Genomic DNA, 18,827 nt, shown 5'->3' on the forward strand with positions numbered 1-18,827 from the left:
AGAGGAGCCGTTCATCTCTGTGATCCACAGACGCCAACTACTAGCCAGTTTCCTCAGCACCCTAGCTTACCTTTGGTGGTTTCACTCTCACGGATGAGAAAGGTACCTCTTGGGTTGCCAAAGGACAACAGCTGCCGCTCTGCATCTTTCCGGCCCAGTTTTCCAAAGTACCACCTTCACGTGGGGGCACAAGAAGGAAAGTGGTCATCAGGAGCAATTATACAATGAAGTCACTTGGGCTTCATAGCTGATGTGTCCCCCGCACCTCCAGCTGTGCCCTGAGCTTCTCCTTGCATCTCTACACACCTCGCCCTCCTTTCCAAGCTTCACTACGCTTTCTTTTCATTCAGTCTATTCTCACTTCTGTCTCTAATCCACATCTTTCACTCCTAAACAACTACAGCATACATCTGAAATGTGGATTGTTTTCCTTGCTTTCAGAGGTGACACGCGCTGATCTATGTTAGAACTGCCACCTGCATTTAGAAAAAATGAATCCAAGACTCTGTTTGGAAATGGCCAGAGAACCCTCCCATGCTTAGTCACAAGACCCCTGATTTATGAGTTTAATCATAACCCCTGGAAAATAATAAATCATGATGCTTTATATCTATATCTATATCTATATCTATATCTATATCTATATCTATATATAAGTATACATCCATATGTATGTATACTAATCAACCATGCTTTAAAAAAACACTCAGAACAAATTGTAGAGACATAAGAATATTTTCTGTAATTTCCTACCTGTAGGAATTTTGAAAAAAAAAAACAAGGTCACATGACCCCTGATTTGATATGACTGCAGCTGTCCTTGGATGCTTGTGTCTATTTTTTCTTCCTATCTTGCAGGTGTTAGGACTTGAATGGCAAAAAGTCCTGACTAGACACCTGGGTTGTGATTTGCTGCATAGCTGCAGGGAAGGGTCATGGTGTCCCTGAGATCTGGGTTTGATGAGCATGACCTTAAAAAGGATTTGGTGTTAGAAACCAACATGCACTCCCATGTTTATAACAGCACAATCAATACTTGCAAAAATTTGGAAGCAAACAAAATGCCCATCAACATAAGATTGGATAAGAAAGCTATGGTTCATCTACTCCATGGAATACTACTCAGCTATTAAAAAAAAAAAAAAAGAAATGTATTTCTTTGTGGCCAAATGGGCCCAATTGGAAACCATTATGCTAAGGGAAATGAGCCAATCACAAAAGGTTAGATACCACATGTTTGGCTTAATTTAAGACAAAATGATATCAACCCGAAAAATAGTACATGTAAATTGTAATATTACAACCTCAAACAGCCTGTATCACATGCAATAAGATATTGTGATGTAACCAATGAATCAACAATCAATGAGAGACAGACTGCTTATGATCTACATCAAAGAACTGTAAAGCCTGATATGCTTTTAATTCCCTATGTTATTCTGTAATGGGTTGGGAGAGCATAGAAGTCTTCTACCTTCTTAGAGTGTGTGAGGAAGATGTTAAGTATAACCTATCAAGAATATAGCATGTAACTTACAGACAGCAGACTGGAATCTGCATTAGACGTTAGCAAAAACAATAAAGACACAGAGTGGGATCCAAGAGCAATCCTGACAACCCCTTATTTCGAGGTCATATGCACAGAGCAGGAGACGACCCCAGAGTGGAGCAGGCAGAAAGGAGAAGGCTTGTATCCCAAACCTGGAGACCCCTGGATCCTCACTAAGGACTATCAGTATGGGCACCAAGGACTATATCCCAATGGCCAAGGAGACCATAGGGAATTGGAATGCCCTCATAGGCCGAGAACTCTGAGGCCATCCATTCCCTATCGGATCTCCCACATGGAATGGAAGAAGCCCAGATCCTTTCTCACAGAATCTAATGTCATCAGAACAACAGCCAGGGGAACTAGCATTCCTCAGATACAGAAGAACAGTAAACTTCTGGGACTTGGGAGAGCTTTCTCTGGTCCTTACTTAGTTCCAACTTTGGCTCCCCACCTTCTCTTGCAATGACCATCAGGATTACTCTGGAGCCCCACTTCCCCAAAATTAGATCAGATAGACAGAGACCAATAAGGAAAGCTTAGACAGGAAACAGTCAGCTTGGACTCCCATATACCTTACGAAGTAGGACACAAAGATTAGTTACTCCTCACTAAGGTATTGAAGATTTCTCCGCACACCCCTCCTAAAACTGTTCTGCTCCTCAATTGTTAATATTTGGCAAGTTGGACTATCCTAAAATTCGTGAAGTTCAGTCGAAATCATGCTTGAATACTATAAGCTGCTAAATATAAAAATGAAAATAGACACAAGACAGCTGAATAGTACCCTATAACTATTTTAAGGTGTATAGCAGTCAGTTGTGTATAAACTAAAATTGAAATGTCAATGAAGTAGCCATAGGATGTGGTTAAGAACTTGCACTTTCTAACATATTGGTCACTTAATACCATGTCAATTAACTTCATGATGTTGTAAATTGCTGTTGAAGTTGTGTAGTGGCTTTTCACTGGAGAGGATGATATTCTGCCGGCTCTACTTTCACACCCGTGATGGTCTCCCCAATGAAACTGTTGAATTTATCTGGATAATAAGATGCTGGACTTTCTACATGGTCCATGCCAGCAATGAAGGAATCAGGACCGGATATGAACTGTACTACTGCAACAATATGGAGGAATTCAATATGGGGGAGGGCTTTTTGGAGGGGTTTGGGGAATCCCAGAGCCTATGAAACTGTCATAAAATGAAATAAAAGAAAAGGATTTGGTGTTGTAGACATTTTCACATTCTCTCCCAACACACTAGAGAGACAGTCCTGTGCCACTTTGTGAGGTACTGCCTTCCATCCCCCCTGGGACCTTTGCGATGGTGTCTTTTATCTTCCCCTTGCACTTTCAAGACCCAATTAGCTAGCATTTCAGCCTGGGGTATTGAATGAGCAGCAGGTGCTCCCAAAACCCGAGGGAAGATTCTGGAGCTTTCAATTGGAATCTGTGCACAGGAACTATTTTTAGAATGTTTAACTGTGAAAGAATGCAGTTTCTAAAAGGAAGTTTCAATTCATTATACTGGGACATAGCTATTATGTGTTCACTGTCAACGTCTTTTGTGAATGAAAGAGCTTCATTGACGGTAAGAAAAGACTCTTGTATGTCAGCTCCTCAGTGACTTCAGTGGGTACCAAGATGGGAGACACTCTCTAATCTAGCACGAGCCGGTGTACAGAGCATTGCACCAATCATTTGTGAGAAATGACTTTCTGTGTTTGTTAGCCACAGCCCAGTTTAACAAAACAAAACAAAAAAACCACCAGTGAGGAAGGAATTTTGAGAACAGACTGCAACCAAATGCTTGTGTTTGAAGATAAAAGATAACAAAGTGCCCCTGTAAAATCACAGGTATTACTTACAAAAGTAAACTCTTTTCTAAAACAAACTACTTTTAACATCTGTCTTTATAGATACAGCTTAAATATATAACTGGTAGGTTCTGATTTAAAATCAAAGCAAAACAGCATTTGGAGGCGCCTTTTATTCCACAGGAACACAAAGATGTTTGCACATCTGCCCTGAAGTAAAAAAGGAAAAACACCTTCATCACAGATGATAAAAGGCACTCGCTGGAGGGGGAAAAAAAAAAAGAGCAGCTTAGAACCACTGACTATGTGAGTGAGAGCAGGAAATAAAACAGAACTTCTTAGAGGAAATACGAGGGAATTCAAGAATGCTCCAGTCGGGGATTTGGCTGGGCTTGCGTAATCCTCCTCGTGGTGCCTAAACAAATCCAGGGCGAAATTAAATAGCAAGAGCCAAAGTGGGGCTTGGTGACCGACTTGCCTCCACTCCCTTCCTAGCAAGGCAGCTCCCCCAGGAGTCAGGGAGAGGGCCGAGGTCCCCAACCAGGGAAATGATGGCCCAGCGCCATCATTTACACAGGAACTGCTCTGTAGGGGCTGTCAGTCCCCGACCCGCGAGGGGAAAAGACAATTATTCCATAATAATTATTCCATCTGGGGTCCCCTTGACCCATTGACCACACACCTCAATTGCTCTCAGTGGCTATTTACTGTCTTCCACAAAACTCACAGGGACCTCAATCCAAAGGAGGGGCATGTTTGAAACCCAGCCTCATGTTCCAAGTGGTGGGGGCACACCGAATGTGAGATGCTTTTAACCTTTTTGATCACATTCAAGGACAAACCTTCCTAATGATTCACCCCTTGCCTCAGGTCTCTCTAACACAGGGGATAGAGTGACTTGGGGTGACAACAATACATATTGTGGCTAGAATTTCATTGTATTTTTTAGGTGATTTTTTTTTCTGAGGTGATAAAAGGTATTGGGGTTTTCTTTCAGGGTCTGGAAACAAACTTTCCAAGTAGAGATAAGTTGGTAGAAAGAAAGAAAGAAAGAAAGAAAGAAAGAAAGAAAGAAAGAAAGAAAAGAAAGAAAGAAAGAAAGAAAGAAAGGAAGGAAGAAAGAAACAAAGAAACAAAGAAAGAAAGAGAAAGAAAGAAAGAAAGAAACGAGAGGTATAAAGAAATCTGGGAAGTCAGCAAGAGTGTGTGACAGACAGGGTAACACAAAGCACAGCCACACGCTCTCAGCCCCCAAGCCCCTGAGGGGATCTGTCTTCTTCCTGAACAAAGTTGAGGGGTGTGTGTGTGTGTGTGTGTTTGTGTGCACCATGCAACTTTCAAGGTAAGCAGTTAAAACAGCGAAACATACTCTTCTGCCTGGATTGAATCAACTGGAGCCACATAATTGCTGGGAATGTAACCCGTCTCTCCGGTCGTCAGCGAGCGGGCTTCCCACCAGTCTCCTTCCCTGGGGAGAAAAAGAAAGAGAGAGAGAGAGATGATTATGACCACTGTGGTTACTGGTTTGGTGCTGACTCCTGCTGGCGCCTGAGTTTCCCGGCCTGGATCCTTTTCTCCTAATTCCCCCTGCCTCTTTCCCACCATGAAGGACACAGGATGTGCAATGGGAGGTGAAGCCACAGTTGTCTTCTGCCGTATTTGTGAATGAAGACTGTAGGACCAGGGGCTGGGCATTTAGCCTTCATGTGGAAGACTGGAGCATCCTATATCAGAGTGCCTGACTTTGAATTACAGCTCCTGCTTCTGAGTGCACGTTCCGGCTAAGACAGACCCCAGGGGGTGGTGGGGGCAGCAGGTGAGGCTCAAGTGGTTGGTTCCTACCAACCCACATGGAAGACTAGGACTGAGTTCCTGGCTTTGGCTCTGGCCTAGCCTTAGCTGTTGGTAGTAGGGAAGGGGAGTTTTAGGGAGGGAACCAGAGGATGGCAACTTTGAATGTCTTTTTGATTCTCAAATAAATAACTAAAAATAAAGAAGTGGGGAAAAGGGGAGTGGGAAGGGAAAGGAGAGAAGAAGGTAGGACCTGGCCATGAGAGGGTTTTTTTTTAGGGGTGGGCATTTTGTTTGGGAAGTGTCCTCTGTTGGGAAGAAGCTACAAGAACTCCTGGCACCAGTTGACTTAAGCACCAAAGGCTGCAGATGCTCTGGGGAAGGAACCTGTAAGGTGCAACAAGGGATGGACATACATAGGGACTCCCCACCTAGTTCACGGCATTTCAACGCAAGGTTACCCCCTCAGAGTGTTACTGCACTGGCCCGAGTATAGGGGTGGGATGGGGTAGGGAGGGAGAGTAGGAGGGGTCAGCTGTGTGTGCATGTGCGAGGAAGGCTGGGAAAATCTGAGAACTCGCCTGAGCACCACAGCACAGTCTCAATCTGCGAGCTGTGGCAGGATGTGAACAGAGTGGGTTGGGGGTTAAGGGGGAGCTTGTGACTCAACTCTCAAATAATGAGTGAACATGACAGTTAAAAGAGATAGGCTTAGGATCACCCAGGTGCACATGAGATGATGAGCAGTCTTTGGGGGCCAGGCAGAGATCCTCCCTAGCCCAACTTAATTAGGCCAGGAATCACCAGGCCCCATGTTAAGCCCAAACTTTCCCCCAGAGTCCCATTCTCTACAGTTGAGCTCAGAGCAGCAGCAATAGCACTAACGGCCTGAGGGCAAGGAGTGCTGTGGGAGCAGCTGTGGGTTTCACAAATAAATAACTGGCAGAAGTCAGAGAACAGCCCAACAGGAAAAGTTTTTTTTTTTTTTTTTCTTAGATTATTTATTTACATTCATTTGATTTGAAGGGTAGAGTGAGAGAGTGAGCCAGTGATATCCTTTTTGTCTCCAGGTTCAAACAGCCAGGGCTGGGCCAGGTGGATGCTGAGGCCAGAGCTTCAACTAGGTCACCCACTGGGGTGGCAGGACCCATCACTTGCTGCATTATTAGGAAGCTGATGTGAAAGTAGAACAGCCAGGACTGGGACCCAGGCACTCAGATGCAGGCTTCCTAAGTAACAACTTAACAATCGCAAACACCTGCCCTCTGGCGATTTCTTTTTTAAAATTTATGTTCTCTTTTTCTTTCTACCATATGTTCAAGGGGGAGAAATGATCATTCTTACATTCTCAGAGTCCTTTAATTGCAACCTTAAAGTTAACGTCCAGATTTTATTACAAAAGATTCACTCACACATAGGCAGACAGGAACACCCAAGAGTTCAATGCCCACGTGAGGAGCCAGAGTGCGACTAATTGTGTGGCAGCCACACTGCTTTGCAACTCCTCTGTGGCGGGCACTCCCCAGGGTAGCCAGGCTCAACTGGGAAAAGCAAAGGTGAGATTCAGCAGTCTGCACTGTCTCCATCCTCTGCCTCCCCCAAACGAAACACAAACAGGCGTGAGTCTGTGTATCAGAACAGGAGTGGCGTTTAAACTTTTTTCTTTAGACATTGTGTGAATGTCAGCAACCGACTTTGGAGACTCCATCTTCCCTTTAATTAGGATGACAATCTTTCTTGCTCTCAAGTTCCACTAGATGGAGACATTTCATCATAAAAAAATCTAACAATACCCTTTATCTCTTCCCACACCTTTCATCCTGGAAATGCCCCAAAATGGCGAGGAAAAGAAAATATTCAGTGCTTGTAGCAGACGCTTCTTTTTGGATGCCAGATCCTCCACGGAGTTAGTTCTTACTGAGTTAAACGAGGAGAAAGAGAGGCCAGCAGTGGTGTTAGGGTATGTATCAACGTCAGTGGTTAGGAGGGACCCAGGTTTATGTAGATGACCTGGCATGAAGGAAGCTAGTTTCAGCCCAGCACTTACTCGATCTCGTTTGGGTCTAGGCACCTGGATAACTTAGCACAGATTGAAGATCATCTGTCAGCCTTTTCTAAAGTCACATAACAAGAATTCATGATTTTCTTGCAAGACCCCATTATTAATCTTACCAAGGTTTTCAGTTACTCAGGAGAAAGGTAAAAAAAAACCTTTGGCTCCTGCTTTTTCTATGTCACCCAGGGTCACCTTCGTGTCAGAGGAGATAGAGGAGGTGTCAAACACTCAGTGGACTCCGCAGGGCAGGTCACAAGTGGTGTCCAGTGGGGCTGGCCCTGAGATGCACTAAGTCCCCTGTTGTGGGACCAAAACACCATTCATCAGTCACGCCGGCTGACAGGAGCTCTGCCACCTTGTTTCTGGGGCATCTGGGAGTACCTGTAAGCGTCACTCAACCTTTAGTTCCCCAAACTGTCCTTCCCGTGCAAATCTTTCCGACAAATTGCACTTGGCAAGTTTTTTCCAATTTCTTTTTATTTCATGTGTGATCGCTGTTGTTTATATAAATATATTTATAATACAGAATATATATATTTAGATTTATAGCAGCAGTGGTATATTATCGCACATGTATACAATCCGCTCTGATCCAGTGTCTCCTCATTGCTGCATGTCCAGGTTTGGAGCTGGGGGTGAGGGGGGTGGGCCTCTCTCCTGGTTCCTCATCAAGTATGTAATGGGTTGCTGTGGGCCATTGCCAAAGCACACAAGAGTGGACTCCTCCTATCGAACTGGTTTGCTGTCTGCTCTCCACACTCCTCCCACCTCCCCTTCCCACTGCAAGATATTCTTTGTTATCTTCATCTGATTCAAACATCAGACCTGAAGTGCTGGTTAGAAGGGCTCTTGAGTTTTTACACAGCAGCTCTTCCCCTGTGTGCCTTTGATTGATTGAAAGAGCCTGTCGCCAAGCCCAAGGCTTAAAGGCCCAGGGGCCCCGGGTGGAGCTAAGATGTGGCGTTTGCCAATCCAAGTCTGCCCGAATCTACTCGCCTGGGGAGACCTTTTATTATAAACGCTGAAATCTTTCTGAACATGGTCTCTTTTTACTTCCACAGAGCATATCTACAAAAGTGTTATCAAGTGTTTTGTGTGGGGGCTCTAAGCCAGGAATTCTTATCACAACAGAAAAGAACTTGCAAGGGGTCACTAGCCCAGGCCAAAAACCAAAAACACCACCCCCCCCAAAAAAAAAAAAAATCCCCACACAAACAAAAACAGAAAAACTGGTCCGGCTCCAATCTCAGTTTAGAAATCTTTCTTGTGATTTAGCGTGATTGCCTCGAGGTGGTAAAAACCATGGAGTAAGATGGAGGATCTCACAGAAGCATAGCAAAATGGGTTCAAGTTAAATTACAACTTCGCACAGGACACAGAACACTGGTCCTGGAAGCATCAGCACCTGGGCAGCTTGCCTCCGCCTCTGGCACAGCTGCAGGTGCACAGCCCCCACAGTGCACCCCTCCCCTTGGCAACTCCAAAGCCAGGGGAGGGGTGGGAGGGCACAGCAGAGGAGGGTGTGGCAGCTGCCCCTCCCCAACCCAGCCAGGGAAAATGGCAGAGGCTGCGCGTGCGGGGGAGGGGAGCTCCTGCCATCTGCTTCTGTGCGCTGGCTTTGTTTTCCTTTCCCAGTTTTCTCTTCCCTGTTATTACCCTTGACTTCAGGATACTGTATCTGGTTACACAAACCTTATTTTTCTTTCCCATAACCTTGAAGAAGGGCATCTAAAATGGCACATAGGATGAGGAATTTCCATGGGCGGAAGGAAAAGCATTAAAGGAGGGGGGGAACCCCCGCCTCTGGTGTTTTCTTCCAAGAGGACAGAGTCAGGGACTGTATAAACAGCCAAAGCCATGCCTGCCAGTCACAAGGCAGAGACTGTGGCAAGGGGTGTCCTTGGGAGAGTGCCTCCAGAATTTCAGTCTGAGGACATGGAGATCCTGTCCAGGTATTGTGTCCTTGACTTTGACGGGGGCTGACCTTCAGACAGGACCGTGCTCCGGGTGGAAAAACCGCCACACCCTGAGGGAGCTGTGTCTGTTCTTCCTACTACTCCTTGGTTCATCATCTTTCAGAATTTACCCATCTTGCTCCTATTTCTAACCCAATCCTGGCAGGTCAGGCACACAGTGAGAGTGGGGAGGGTGCTTTGGACTCAATGAGTTCACAGACTCTGACAAGACAGTATTCATTAAAGACTCAGTCTAACAACAAAGAATGGGACGTTGGGAGCACAAAGCCAGACTCCCTACCCTCCTCCTCTTGCTCCCAAACCTTCCCCAGACTGGAATGCTTCCATCCCCTTTGATGGGGAGGTACCATGACCATCTCTCTAGATCACACTGGACACTGACCTCAGGATGCCTAGTTCCCAGCTGACCTGGACTAGGCTTCCTGCTATGCGGGGGACACTTGGGCAGTTGGGCCCAATCCAGAGCCCCTGGTTCCTGAGATGTCAGATGATGACAGTTGTCAGAAAAAAAAATAAATGAGAACACTTGGAACTCAGCTTGTGGCTGCAGTATAGCGGCCTTCCCAAAGGGCAGCTGTTCACTGTTTTTCAACAGAGGGCGTCTGCGTGGCAGGTATTGTTCTTGATGACCTGAGTGTGTCATCAAGCACAGGTGTGCTGCATTCATAAAAAATTCAGCAAAACTGCATGCCTAATAACAATTGTGGTAAAGCCTACAGGTCGTGGGCTCACTCATGTAAACCATCTCGACGGAGAGTAGAGGGGCAGTCGGTACACATACTTTGCATAACACACATCATGCACACTTTGGATAACACGCACTTCCTCCATGCATTTCACTAAGAAGTTAAACTACAACCACAGCTCAATTAGCACTGACAAGGGTCATAATGAACACAGAACTCTTCAGTAGCTGTGTGGACGGTGTCTTCCAAGCTATTCACCTCTTGCTGCTGCTTCTCAGTGGAGAGCCAGCAGGTATACCAGGGATGGGGGAGTGGGACTTCCCAAGCAGGCAGTTTTTCAGGCCTGTTTTAAAGACCACTGTGCTTGTGTGCCGGTCACCAAGATGTCATTCCCCTTGTGTAAGCAGTGTGGCCTGGCTACTCTGCCATCTACCCTTAGTCTGGCTGAATCCGACCTATCTCCGGAAACCCAGCAGGTGCAAGTGGAGCAGCTGGCCATAAGAGCCTGGCTTAAACGTGAGTACTTGCTTCAGTACAATGGCCCCAAACACTGAAGGCTCATTGAAGATCCTGACTTAAATTATTGGACATGCAAGATCAACAAACATCTATCCAAATTTCGGGCCCACTCCACTTCTGGGAGCTTTGCCTGATATTGGGCCCCGTATCATGTTTTCAAGATGGACAGGAATAAGAAAGAAAAACTTACCCAGGAGGGAAAATTGGGTCAGACGTTTAACATCTCATATAGGTCTGGAAATGATGACTATATATATTCTTGCTGAAATAAATCCTATATTGATCATTAAAAAAGAAAAAGGCCACTGTGCTTTCCTGGGATGTGTCCTGTGAGGGAAGCTGCCTTGTTCTTGTGGGAAAACTGCTGAAGGGTCCTTCCACCAGCATGTCCTGCTGTCAGGTTTGCTGGGGGCAGCAAGGGCACCTCCTGTGCCACCAAGTCTGGCTGCCTGGGATGCTCCCAAGCACCCTTGGGGAATCCCGGCATGCTAGGGCAGGACCCCACCAGTTTCTTCAGGGCCTGGAAGTTTCTGGATGCTATCTCAGTCTGACAGGGACAATGTTTACAATCCCTGGGGATATCCCAGCTGTGCTCTCTGCCTTTCGGGAGGCTTTAAGTCTGGCATTTGAACAGTGAGATGGCCCCATTGCTTGTGAGCCGCTGCTCCTCCTGGCCACACTGGAAAAGGAACATGTGGCAGGCCTTCACACGTGGCTGAAACAGGTCCTCCCTTGCAACTCATGAGCATTGAGTCACCTCCTGGTTTTCCTTAGGGGCAGCTCCATGACAGGCTTCACCAACTGTAGTGGCATTCAGGGGCTCTTGGTTCTGAAGACAGGAGGGACTTGCTGCCAGCCTCCAGTGAGGGCTTTGTCAGGGGCAGCATCTGAAACGTGAAGGGCAATTCCAAGGTGGGGAGCAGGAAGGTGAGTTAGCTAAGCCTGAGGAACTGCCTGTGTGTGGAAATGCCACGGATGGTGGCAGTGGATGGCAACACTCTAGAATTAAAGCTAACCCCCATGGTCTCTGCCATTGTGTGGGTCCTCCCAAATGCAGCTTGTACACAAACAGTGTGGTTGAAGGCTGCATTGCATTGTGGGCTTTTGCCAGGCGATGCTACTGGGAAACAGGAAGTGTAGCTGGTGGGCTGCTTGCATCCCAGTTATCTGAAGAGCCAAAGACTGACAACATGGCAACCCTCCCCTTGCCTGGATGGCATATCCAGGTGGCCTTCTTCGTCCCTCTCCAAACTTACGAGCTGTTCAGGATTTGGAATTTTTCTCCTTTGTGAAAGCTCAGGTCATCTTCCGTCCGTGCTTCATAGTCATAGAGGGCCACAAACAGCGTAACTCCTGGCGAAAGAAAATCATGAGACGGTGACGACACAGTGGAAAACCAATTCTAAGACAAGGCAATCCTCGCTAAGGTCTTGCCCTCCAAAATATACGCGTGGTTGGCACTACAACTGCAACCAAGTGGGGTAACTAGTGTGTGAGAAGCAGAGGCACAGGGCTTGGCCTCTTGCCTTGGTCTTCACCTAGAAAATGCCATGTGTGTCTGATCTGATAGAATTCTGGGGCTGGAAGCCCTCTCTTTGAATGAGGCCAGGGGAGGAGAGAGACACTGACACCAAGTTCATGTCTGTCACTGCAGTGCTGCTGGGGTTCAGATTTGCAGGCCAGTGTCGATGACAGCTTGCCCCACCCTAAGCTGTTAGCCTACATCAGGAGGCCATGTTTGATTTTGGGTGAAACAACGTGGTCTTTTGGCCTGATGTCACTGCCAGGTATTACCTAACAGGAAGCTCCTGCAGCTGGGAGAAAACCCAATTAGCAAGTGGGTCGCCCTTGGCCTCTGCACTTGCTTTCTTAGTTTTCAGCTGCTCTGTCCTATTGCACAGAGCAGATTCCTCCCCGCTGCTCTCTTCCTGCCTCACACCCACCTCTGCCTGCTGTCCTGAAGCACTCACTCTTCCTACAGCCACTCTGTCTTTTCCTCTGGTTCACTCCCCAGACAGACTCTTCCTCCTTCACAACTGAGTGCTGTCAATAGCAAATGTCCAGAGACCCCTTTGGCTTAGGATATCCTTTATATAACAGGCACAATTCTTTTTTTATATGTGGAGAGGGGGAGAAATAAATGTTTATTTATTTATTTGAAAGGCAGAATGATTGGGATGGGGAGTGGGGGTTGGTGGGAGAAAGAAAGAGAAAAAGAGAGAGAGAGGAATCCTTCTACTGCAGGTTTGCCGGTCCATTTCCAAGATGGCCACAGTGGCTGGGGCTTTGCCAAAGCCAAAGCCAGGTGCCTGGAATTCCAGCAGAGCTTCCCTCCCTGCTCCAAGGATGGCCAGGGACAAGTACTAGGGTCATAGTCTGGTATCTTTTACAAGCTCATAAGCAGGGATCTGGATGGGAAGTTGAGCAGCTGGAACTTAAACTGGCTGGTCATATTAATGGGATACAGGTATAGCAGGTGGTAGCTTAGTTCACTGCTTTCCAATGCCAGCCCCAACAGGCAGAATTCTAAGATAGTTCTCTGTGATTCCTGTTCCCTGGCATCCATGCTTCTGGGCATCCTTTTCTCAGAGCATGTTCTTCCCTCTGACCAACTGCATGGGCAAAGATGATGAATTGTCTCTTAAGTGAGCAGAAGGTGGTGACACTTGCCTTCCTGGCAGGACTCCCTGTGTTGTCAATTCCAGCTGCATACTTCGAGGAAGCAAGCTGCCATGCTGGCAAGACCCACGTGTCAAAGACTTGAGGGTGGCCAGTGGCCAGTGAGGGACTGAGTGCTGACAATACCACTGGGCCTGGGAAGCAGATGGTTTTTAGCTGACCCGTGAGATGATCGCAGCTGACCGTGACTGTGAGCTGACCGTGAGATGTGGGAGATGCTGTGGCATGACACCTAGCTGGGCCATCCCTGGCTACCAGGTCCACAGAAGCTGTGACATGATGTTTGCATGTTGTTAGGAGCTCCTAGATTTTGTGTTGAGTTGTTGGAGAGCAACTGACCATTCACACATGTTTCTTTGCAACCTGGCTTCTCATTTTGAGGTCCACATATTTCCAAATGCCTTTAAGGTTCTACTGCACACACAACATGGACCCCACTCTCTATTGAGTTGCTGTTCTTTTTTAAAAATTTATTTATTATTTTTATTGGAAAGGTGGATATACAGAAAGGAGGAGAGACAGAGGGGAAGATCTTCTGTCTGATGATTCACTCCCCAAGTGGCCGCAATGGCTGGAGCTGAGCCAATCCGAAGCCAGGAGCCAGGAACTCCTCAGAGTCTTCCACATGGGTGCAGGGTCCCAAGGCTTTGGGCTGTCCTCAACTGCTTTCCCAGGCCACAAGCTGGGAGCTGGATGGGAAGCGGGGCAGCTGGGATTAGAACCAGCGCCCATATGGGATCCCGATGCGTGCAAGGAGAGGACTTTAAGTACTACGCTATCGTGCCGGGCCCTGAGTTGCTGTTCTTGCTGTGCAGGTGGCTTGATGGGACCAGCTGTGCCCTTGGGACTGTTCTAGGACAAATAACACAGCAGGGCTGGTATTGGCACTTCATCCCAGCTTGGACATCGTATAGGAGGGGTGACCTCCAGATCGTCTCACTATCTTACCAGGGTTCATCGGGCAACTGTCTCTCTTTCTTTCAGCTTCTTTGAGAGGTCAGAAAAGACTTTTATTCTTCATTTATCATCCTGCTGACAGGTTTCCTTCATTATACAACTTAAAAACAAAGCCAGCAGGTTTAGCCACGCCTTTGATATGTTATGAGTGCTGGTTTAGTTCTGGCTGTTTGACTTTCAATCCAGCTCCCTGCTAATGTGCCTGTGAAATCAGCAGAAGAGGGCTCCAGGACTATGGCCCCTGCACCCATGTGGGAGACCCAGAAGATGCTCTTGGCTTTGGCCTGGCTCAGTCACAGAGGTTGAAGCCATCTGTAGAGTGACTCAGTGGATGAAGATCTCTCTCTCATTCTTTTGGTAACTCTTACAAACAAACAAACAAACAAACAAAATGTTTAAAGAAAACAAAAAAGCAACCAAAAAAACCCCACATAACCCCCACTGGCTCCACTGTGAGGCAGACAGAGCCTGCAAGGATCTGCATTTCCGCTCTCCTCCTGTCAGTTTCATCAAGGGTCTTCAGGGTCTAGGGACCGGGGACTGGATTAGGGAGCCTAGGGAGGGACAGGCACTGGCTCTGACCCGAAGGGACTTGATACTGTGCTGTGAGGAAGGAAGTGCATAAGCAAGAGGTCTTCAAAAGACATGTGCTTCCAGACACGTGGAGTGATGCCACATTCTTTTCAACTTTGGTAAGAAACGAAACACTTGTTGGAACAAGCAACATTAAATATCTCCTTATCATGGTTCACATACTGAGAGGGAGATGGAAGACTAAAGATGTGAAAGATAACTAACTTATAAGCATTTCAGAAAACATATGCCCAAGAATGTATGCCAGATATTTCACAAAGTATTAGCTAGCTCAGCAAGTATACATGGCAATAAAATACAGCCTTGTGGAGTGAAAGACACTTAAAAAAAAAAAAAGAGAAATGTCCCTTAAGGATACATGAGATTTAGTTTTAAAATAAGGAAGAGTAAAATAAAATGTGAAAGATGCATGGAAACACTTCAGGGCTGATCAAGTCAGTCACATGGAAAGAGAGAGAGCTGAGAGAATCAGCAAAGATGAATGGCTGAATGATCATGTTGCCAAACAGCCCGTGGATGAGAAGTGATGGGCAGGCTGAGGATGGCAAGATGAGGGAGAAGGTGCTGCCTGCAAAACGTGGAAGGAAGTGGGCATGGGAGTACATTCATGTACAGACACACACACATGCCCAGAGGCCTATGGTGTTTTCTTTTCTTTATGTATATATATATGTGTATATATATATATGTATATATATGTACATACATCCATTCCATTTATTTGAAATGCAAGGAAGGGGGTGGAATGGAAGAAAAATCTTATCTCCATTATCTGAGAGCCAGGAAGCCAGTCTAGGTGGTCTTCCCACGTTGGTGCCAGGGGCCAAAATCCCTGAGCTATCACCTCTGCTTTCCTGGGTGTGAGTTAGTAGGAGTTAGTTAGGAGAAGAGAAGCACGATTCAAGCCCAGGCTTGATCAGAGAGCCCAGACTCTCTGATATGGAATGTGTGTCCCACCCGGTAATATCTTAACATCTGTACCAAATGCCCACCTCACATTCTAGGAACCTTTAGTTCAAGAGATCTGGGATGGAGCTCAGGCATCTGTGTGTGTTTGTATGTGCACGTGTATAAAGATTTATTTATTTTTATTGAAAGGTAGAGTTACGGAGAGAAGGACAGAGAGATCTTCCAAGTACTGGTTCATTCCCCAAAAGGCCAGAGTTCAACTGAATCTAAGGTGGGAGCCAGGAGCTTATTCTGAATCTCCCATGTGGGTAAAAGGGGATCAAGAGCATAAGTCTTTCTCTGCTGCTTTCCCAGGCCATTAGCAGAGAACTAGATCTGGGACTCAAACTGGTGTGCATATGAAACGCTGGTGCTAAATGTGGAGGTTTAGCCTGCTATGCCATGGTGCCAGCCATATATTTTTTTTAAAGATTTATTTTATTTTTATTGGAAAGGCGGATATACAGAGAGGAGAGAGAGAGAGGAAGATCTTCCGTCCGATGATTCACTTCCCAAGTGAGCGCAACGGGCCGATACTATGCCGATCCAAAGCCAGGAGCCTCTTCCGGGTCTCCCACGCTGGTGCAGGTTTCCAGAGCTTTGGGCTGTCCTTGACTGCTTTCCCGGGTCACAGGCAGGGAGCTGGATGGAAAGCGGGGCTGCTGGGATTAGAACTGGCGTCCATATGGGATCCCAGGCATGCAAGGCGAGGACCTTAACTACTTGCGCCATCGCGTCGGGACTGCCAGCCATATTTTTTAAAAATATATTTTGTTTTTCTTTCATTGAAAGAATGAGAAAAAGGGAGAGATGGTGGGAGCGGGGAGAGAGATACTGATAGAGGTGGTTGTAGACAGAAGCATACAGAGAGATGGTCTATTTTCAGCTCACCCTGTAAATCACTGCAATAGCTGGGGTTTGGCCAGGCTGAAGCCAAGATGGGCCAGGTTGAGTCCCATCTACTTGTGGGTAGCAGGGAATCAAGCACCTGAGCCATCATCTTGCTACTTCCCAGAATGTGTGTTAGCAGGAAGCTGGACCAGAAATGGAAGAGCTGGGACTCAAACCAGGCCTTGTCATATGGCTGCCCCAAGTAGCAGCTTATCATGCTGTGCCACACACAAGCTCTGGCACCTGTGCTCTGCAGAAGCTGTTCCAGTTATTCTGAGCCAGCCAGCAGGGCCAAGAGGCCTCGGCCAACAGCAACTCGTAGAACAATGAAGTTCAATAACATGTGTAGAATCCTACAAAGCAGCAACTTGGGGTCCCTCATACACCTGGATCCAGGCATTTTGATTTATTTTCAGTAAGCTCTGGCTTTTCCCCCACAGCCCTTCATGCGACAAAGGATAGGTGAAGACCAATCAAAATATTAGATAATAAGTTCTCAGTCAAGGGGAGCTGATTGTACACGAATGCTTGGTTGCCATGAGAATTTAGAGGGGCTGGTGTTGAGGTGCACTGGTTAAGTTGCTGCTTGGGATGCCTGTATTCCACTGCGCAGTGTTAGGTTGAATATTGACCACCGTGCTTCTGTTCCGGTTCCCTGCTGATGTGCCCGGGAGGCAGAGTACGGCCAGGATACGTGGGCACCTGCCACCCATGTGGGAAACCCAGTTGGAGTTCCTGGTTCCTGTAGCCTGACTTAACCCTAATTATGCTGGCTATTTGTGGAGTAAAGCAGCAGATGGAAGATTCTGTTGCTCTTCTTTGTTATGCCCTTCACTCTGCCTTTCTAATAAATAAATGCTTTAAAACTGCACAGGCAATGACTTAAGAAACAGGATTGCCAGCCCAGCATGATGACCTAGTGGCTACATCCTTGCCTTGTAAACACCAGGATTCCATACGGGTACCGGTGTTCATGTCCTGGATGCTCCACTACCCATCCAGCTCCTTGCTTGTAGCTTGGGAAAGCACTGAAAGATGGTCCAAGGCTTTGGGACCTTGCACCTGCGTGAGAGACCCGGAGGAGGCCCCTGGCTCCTTGCTTTGGACCGGTTCAGCTCTGGCTGCTGCGGCCACTTGGGGAGTGAACTAGTGGATGGAAAATCTTGGTCTCTCTTTCTCTCTGTGTATCTTTCTTTCCAATAAAAATAAACAAATCTTAAAAAAAAAAAAAAAGAGAGAGAAACAGGATTGTGGGCAGCTTCCTCTTCCCTAGCCCCATGCCCCAGCCTAGGCTCCCAACCTGGCTTACCTGTCCCACCTCTGGTACGCAAGGTCCCAGTATGAGACGAAGAGTTCACACCCCCGAAGACGGTGAGCCCCTGGCCGCCGGCTGCGTGGAAGTTGTTGTAGTTGGGGATGGAGGTCACGCCGAAGCTGGGGTAGTGCTGAGGGGTGGGGTCTGTGCCATAGCGGTAGCCGGAGCTCTGGTTCAGGCTGCCGTCCCTCTCCTCCGTCAGTTTTGTTGCTTCTTTGTCCTTACATTGCACACAGCCCATTATCTAAACTCCTGCCAAAAACAGAAGGGAGGCACTGAGTGGAGGCTGGAACATGTGAGGGCATTCTGGGCCAGTGGGGATGAGTGGGAAGGGGGACAGTGATGTCCTGGAGAGGGAGTAGTGCAGAGAACTCTATCTCTGCACCTGATGGTCGTGTTTGTTCGCTGCATGCTGGGATGATAAGGATTACCAGAGTGCAAGGTCTGCCACGTAATTGCTTTCCTAGCATCAGGAAGCTCTGACATCACGAACCTGCCTGGAGCAGCCCAGTATAAAGCCTACAAAGTGGACATACTTATGGCCACCATGTGCAATGTCAAACCAGGGTAAAGGAATCTGTCTCTTCATGCTGTTAAAATTTCTTTACGGCAAAAACACCTAAAAATCCATCTTGTCTGTTCTTTTAAAAAATTATCTATTTACTTATTAGAAAGAATTAGAGAGAGCGAGGGAGAAATAGTGAGAAAGGGAAGCAGAGATCATTTACTTCCAAGATGGCTGTGACAGCCAAGATTGGGCTAGGCCAAAGTCAGGAGCCTCATCTGGGTCTCCTGTGTGGGTACGGGAGGCCATGAATTTGGGCCATTAGTAGGGAGCTAGATTGGAAGTGGAATAGTCAGGACATGAACCATTGCCCATGAGATGTTGGCACTGCAGGTGGTGGGTTTACAGACTACACCACAACACTGGCTTGTGGTTATTATTATTTTTAAAACAGAAACACTCAGATTCTACTTAGCACACTTTTGTTTATTTCAAAAATTATATTGGCTCTAGAAGATGAGACTATGCAATATTAGCGAAA

General features: G+C 46.8%; 1 protein-coding gene and 1 pseudogene across 6 annotated transcripts in view; one reads left to right on the top strand and one right to left on the bottom strand.

Annotated features, from left to right (window-relative positions):
• FYN (FYN proto-oncogene, Src family tyrosine kinase) overlaps positions 1 to 18,827 on the bottom strand; it is a 117,798-nt gene that overhangs the window by 43,766 nt on the left and 55,205 nt on the right. For all 6 annotated transcript variants that reach the window (XM_040983909.1, XM_040983908.1, XM_040983907.1 and 3 more), the window contains exons 2-5: positions 17,776 to 18,033; positions 11,654 to 11,750; positions 4,739 to 4,837; positions 71 to 174 (exon numbers count right to left, since the gene is read on the bottom strand). In XM_040983909.1, coding sequence (XP_040839843.1) covers positions 71 to 174; positions 4,739 to 4,837; positions 11,654 to 11,750; positions 17,776 to 18,022 — 547 coding nt within the window. In that variant the 5' untranslated portion in view covers positions 18,023 to 18,033. The remainder of the gene's footprint in view (positions 1 to 70; positions 175 to 4,738; positions 4,838 to 11,653; positions 11,751 to 17,775; positions 18,034 to 18,827) is intronic.
• Positions 10,262 to 10,663, top strand: LOC121158321 (annotated as a pseudogene).

The sequence above is a fragment of the Ochotona curzoniae genome, unplaced genomic scaffold, assembly GCF_017591425.1.
Source record: "Ochotona curzoniae isolate NIBS_2020 unplaced genomic scaffold, NIBS_Ocur_1.0 contig_3819, whole genome shotgun sequence".
In the NCBI taxonomy this organism is placed as follows: Eukaryota; Metazoa; Chordata; class Mammalia; order Lagomorpha; family Ochotonidae; genus Ochotona; species Ochotona curzoniae.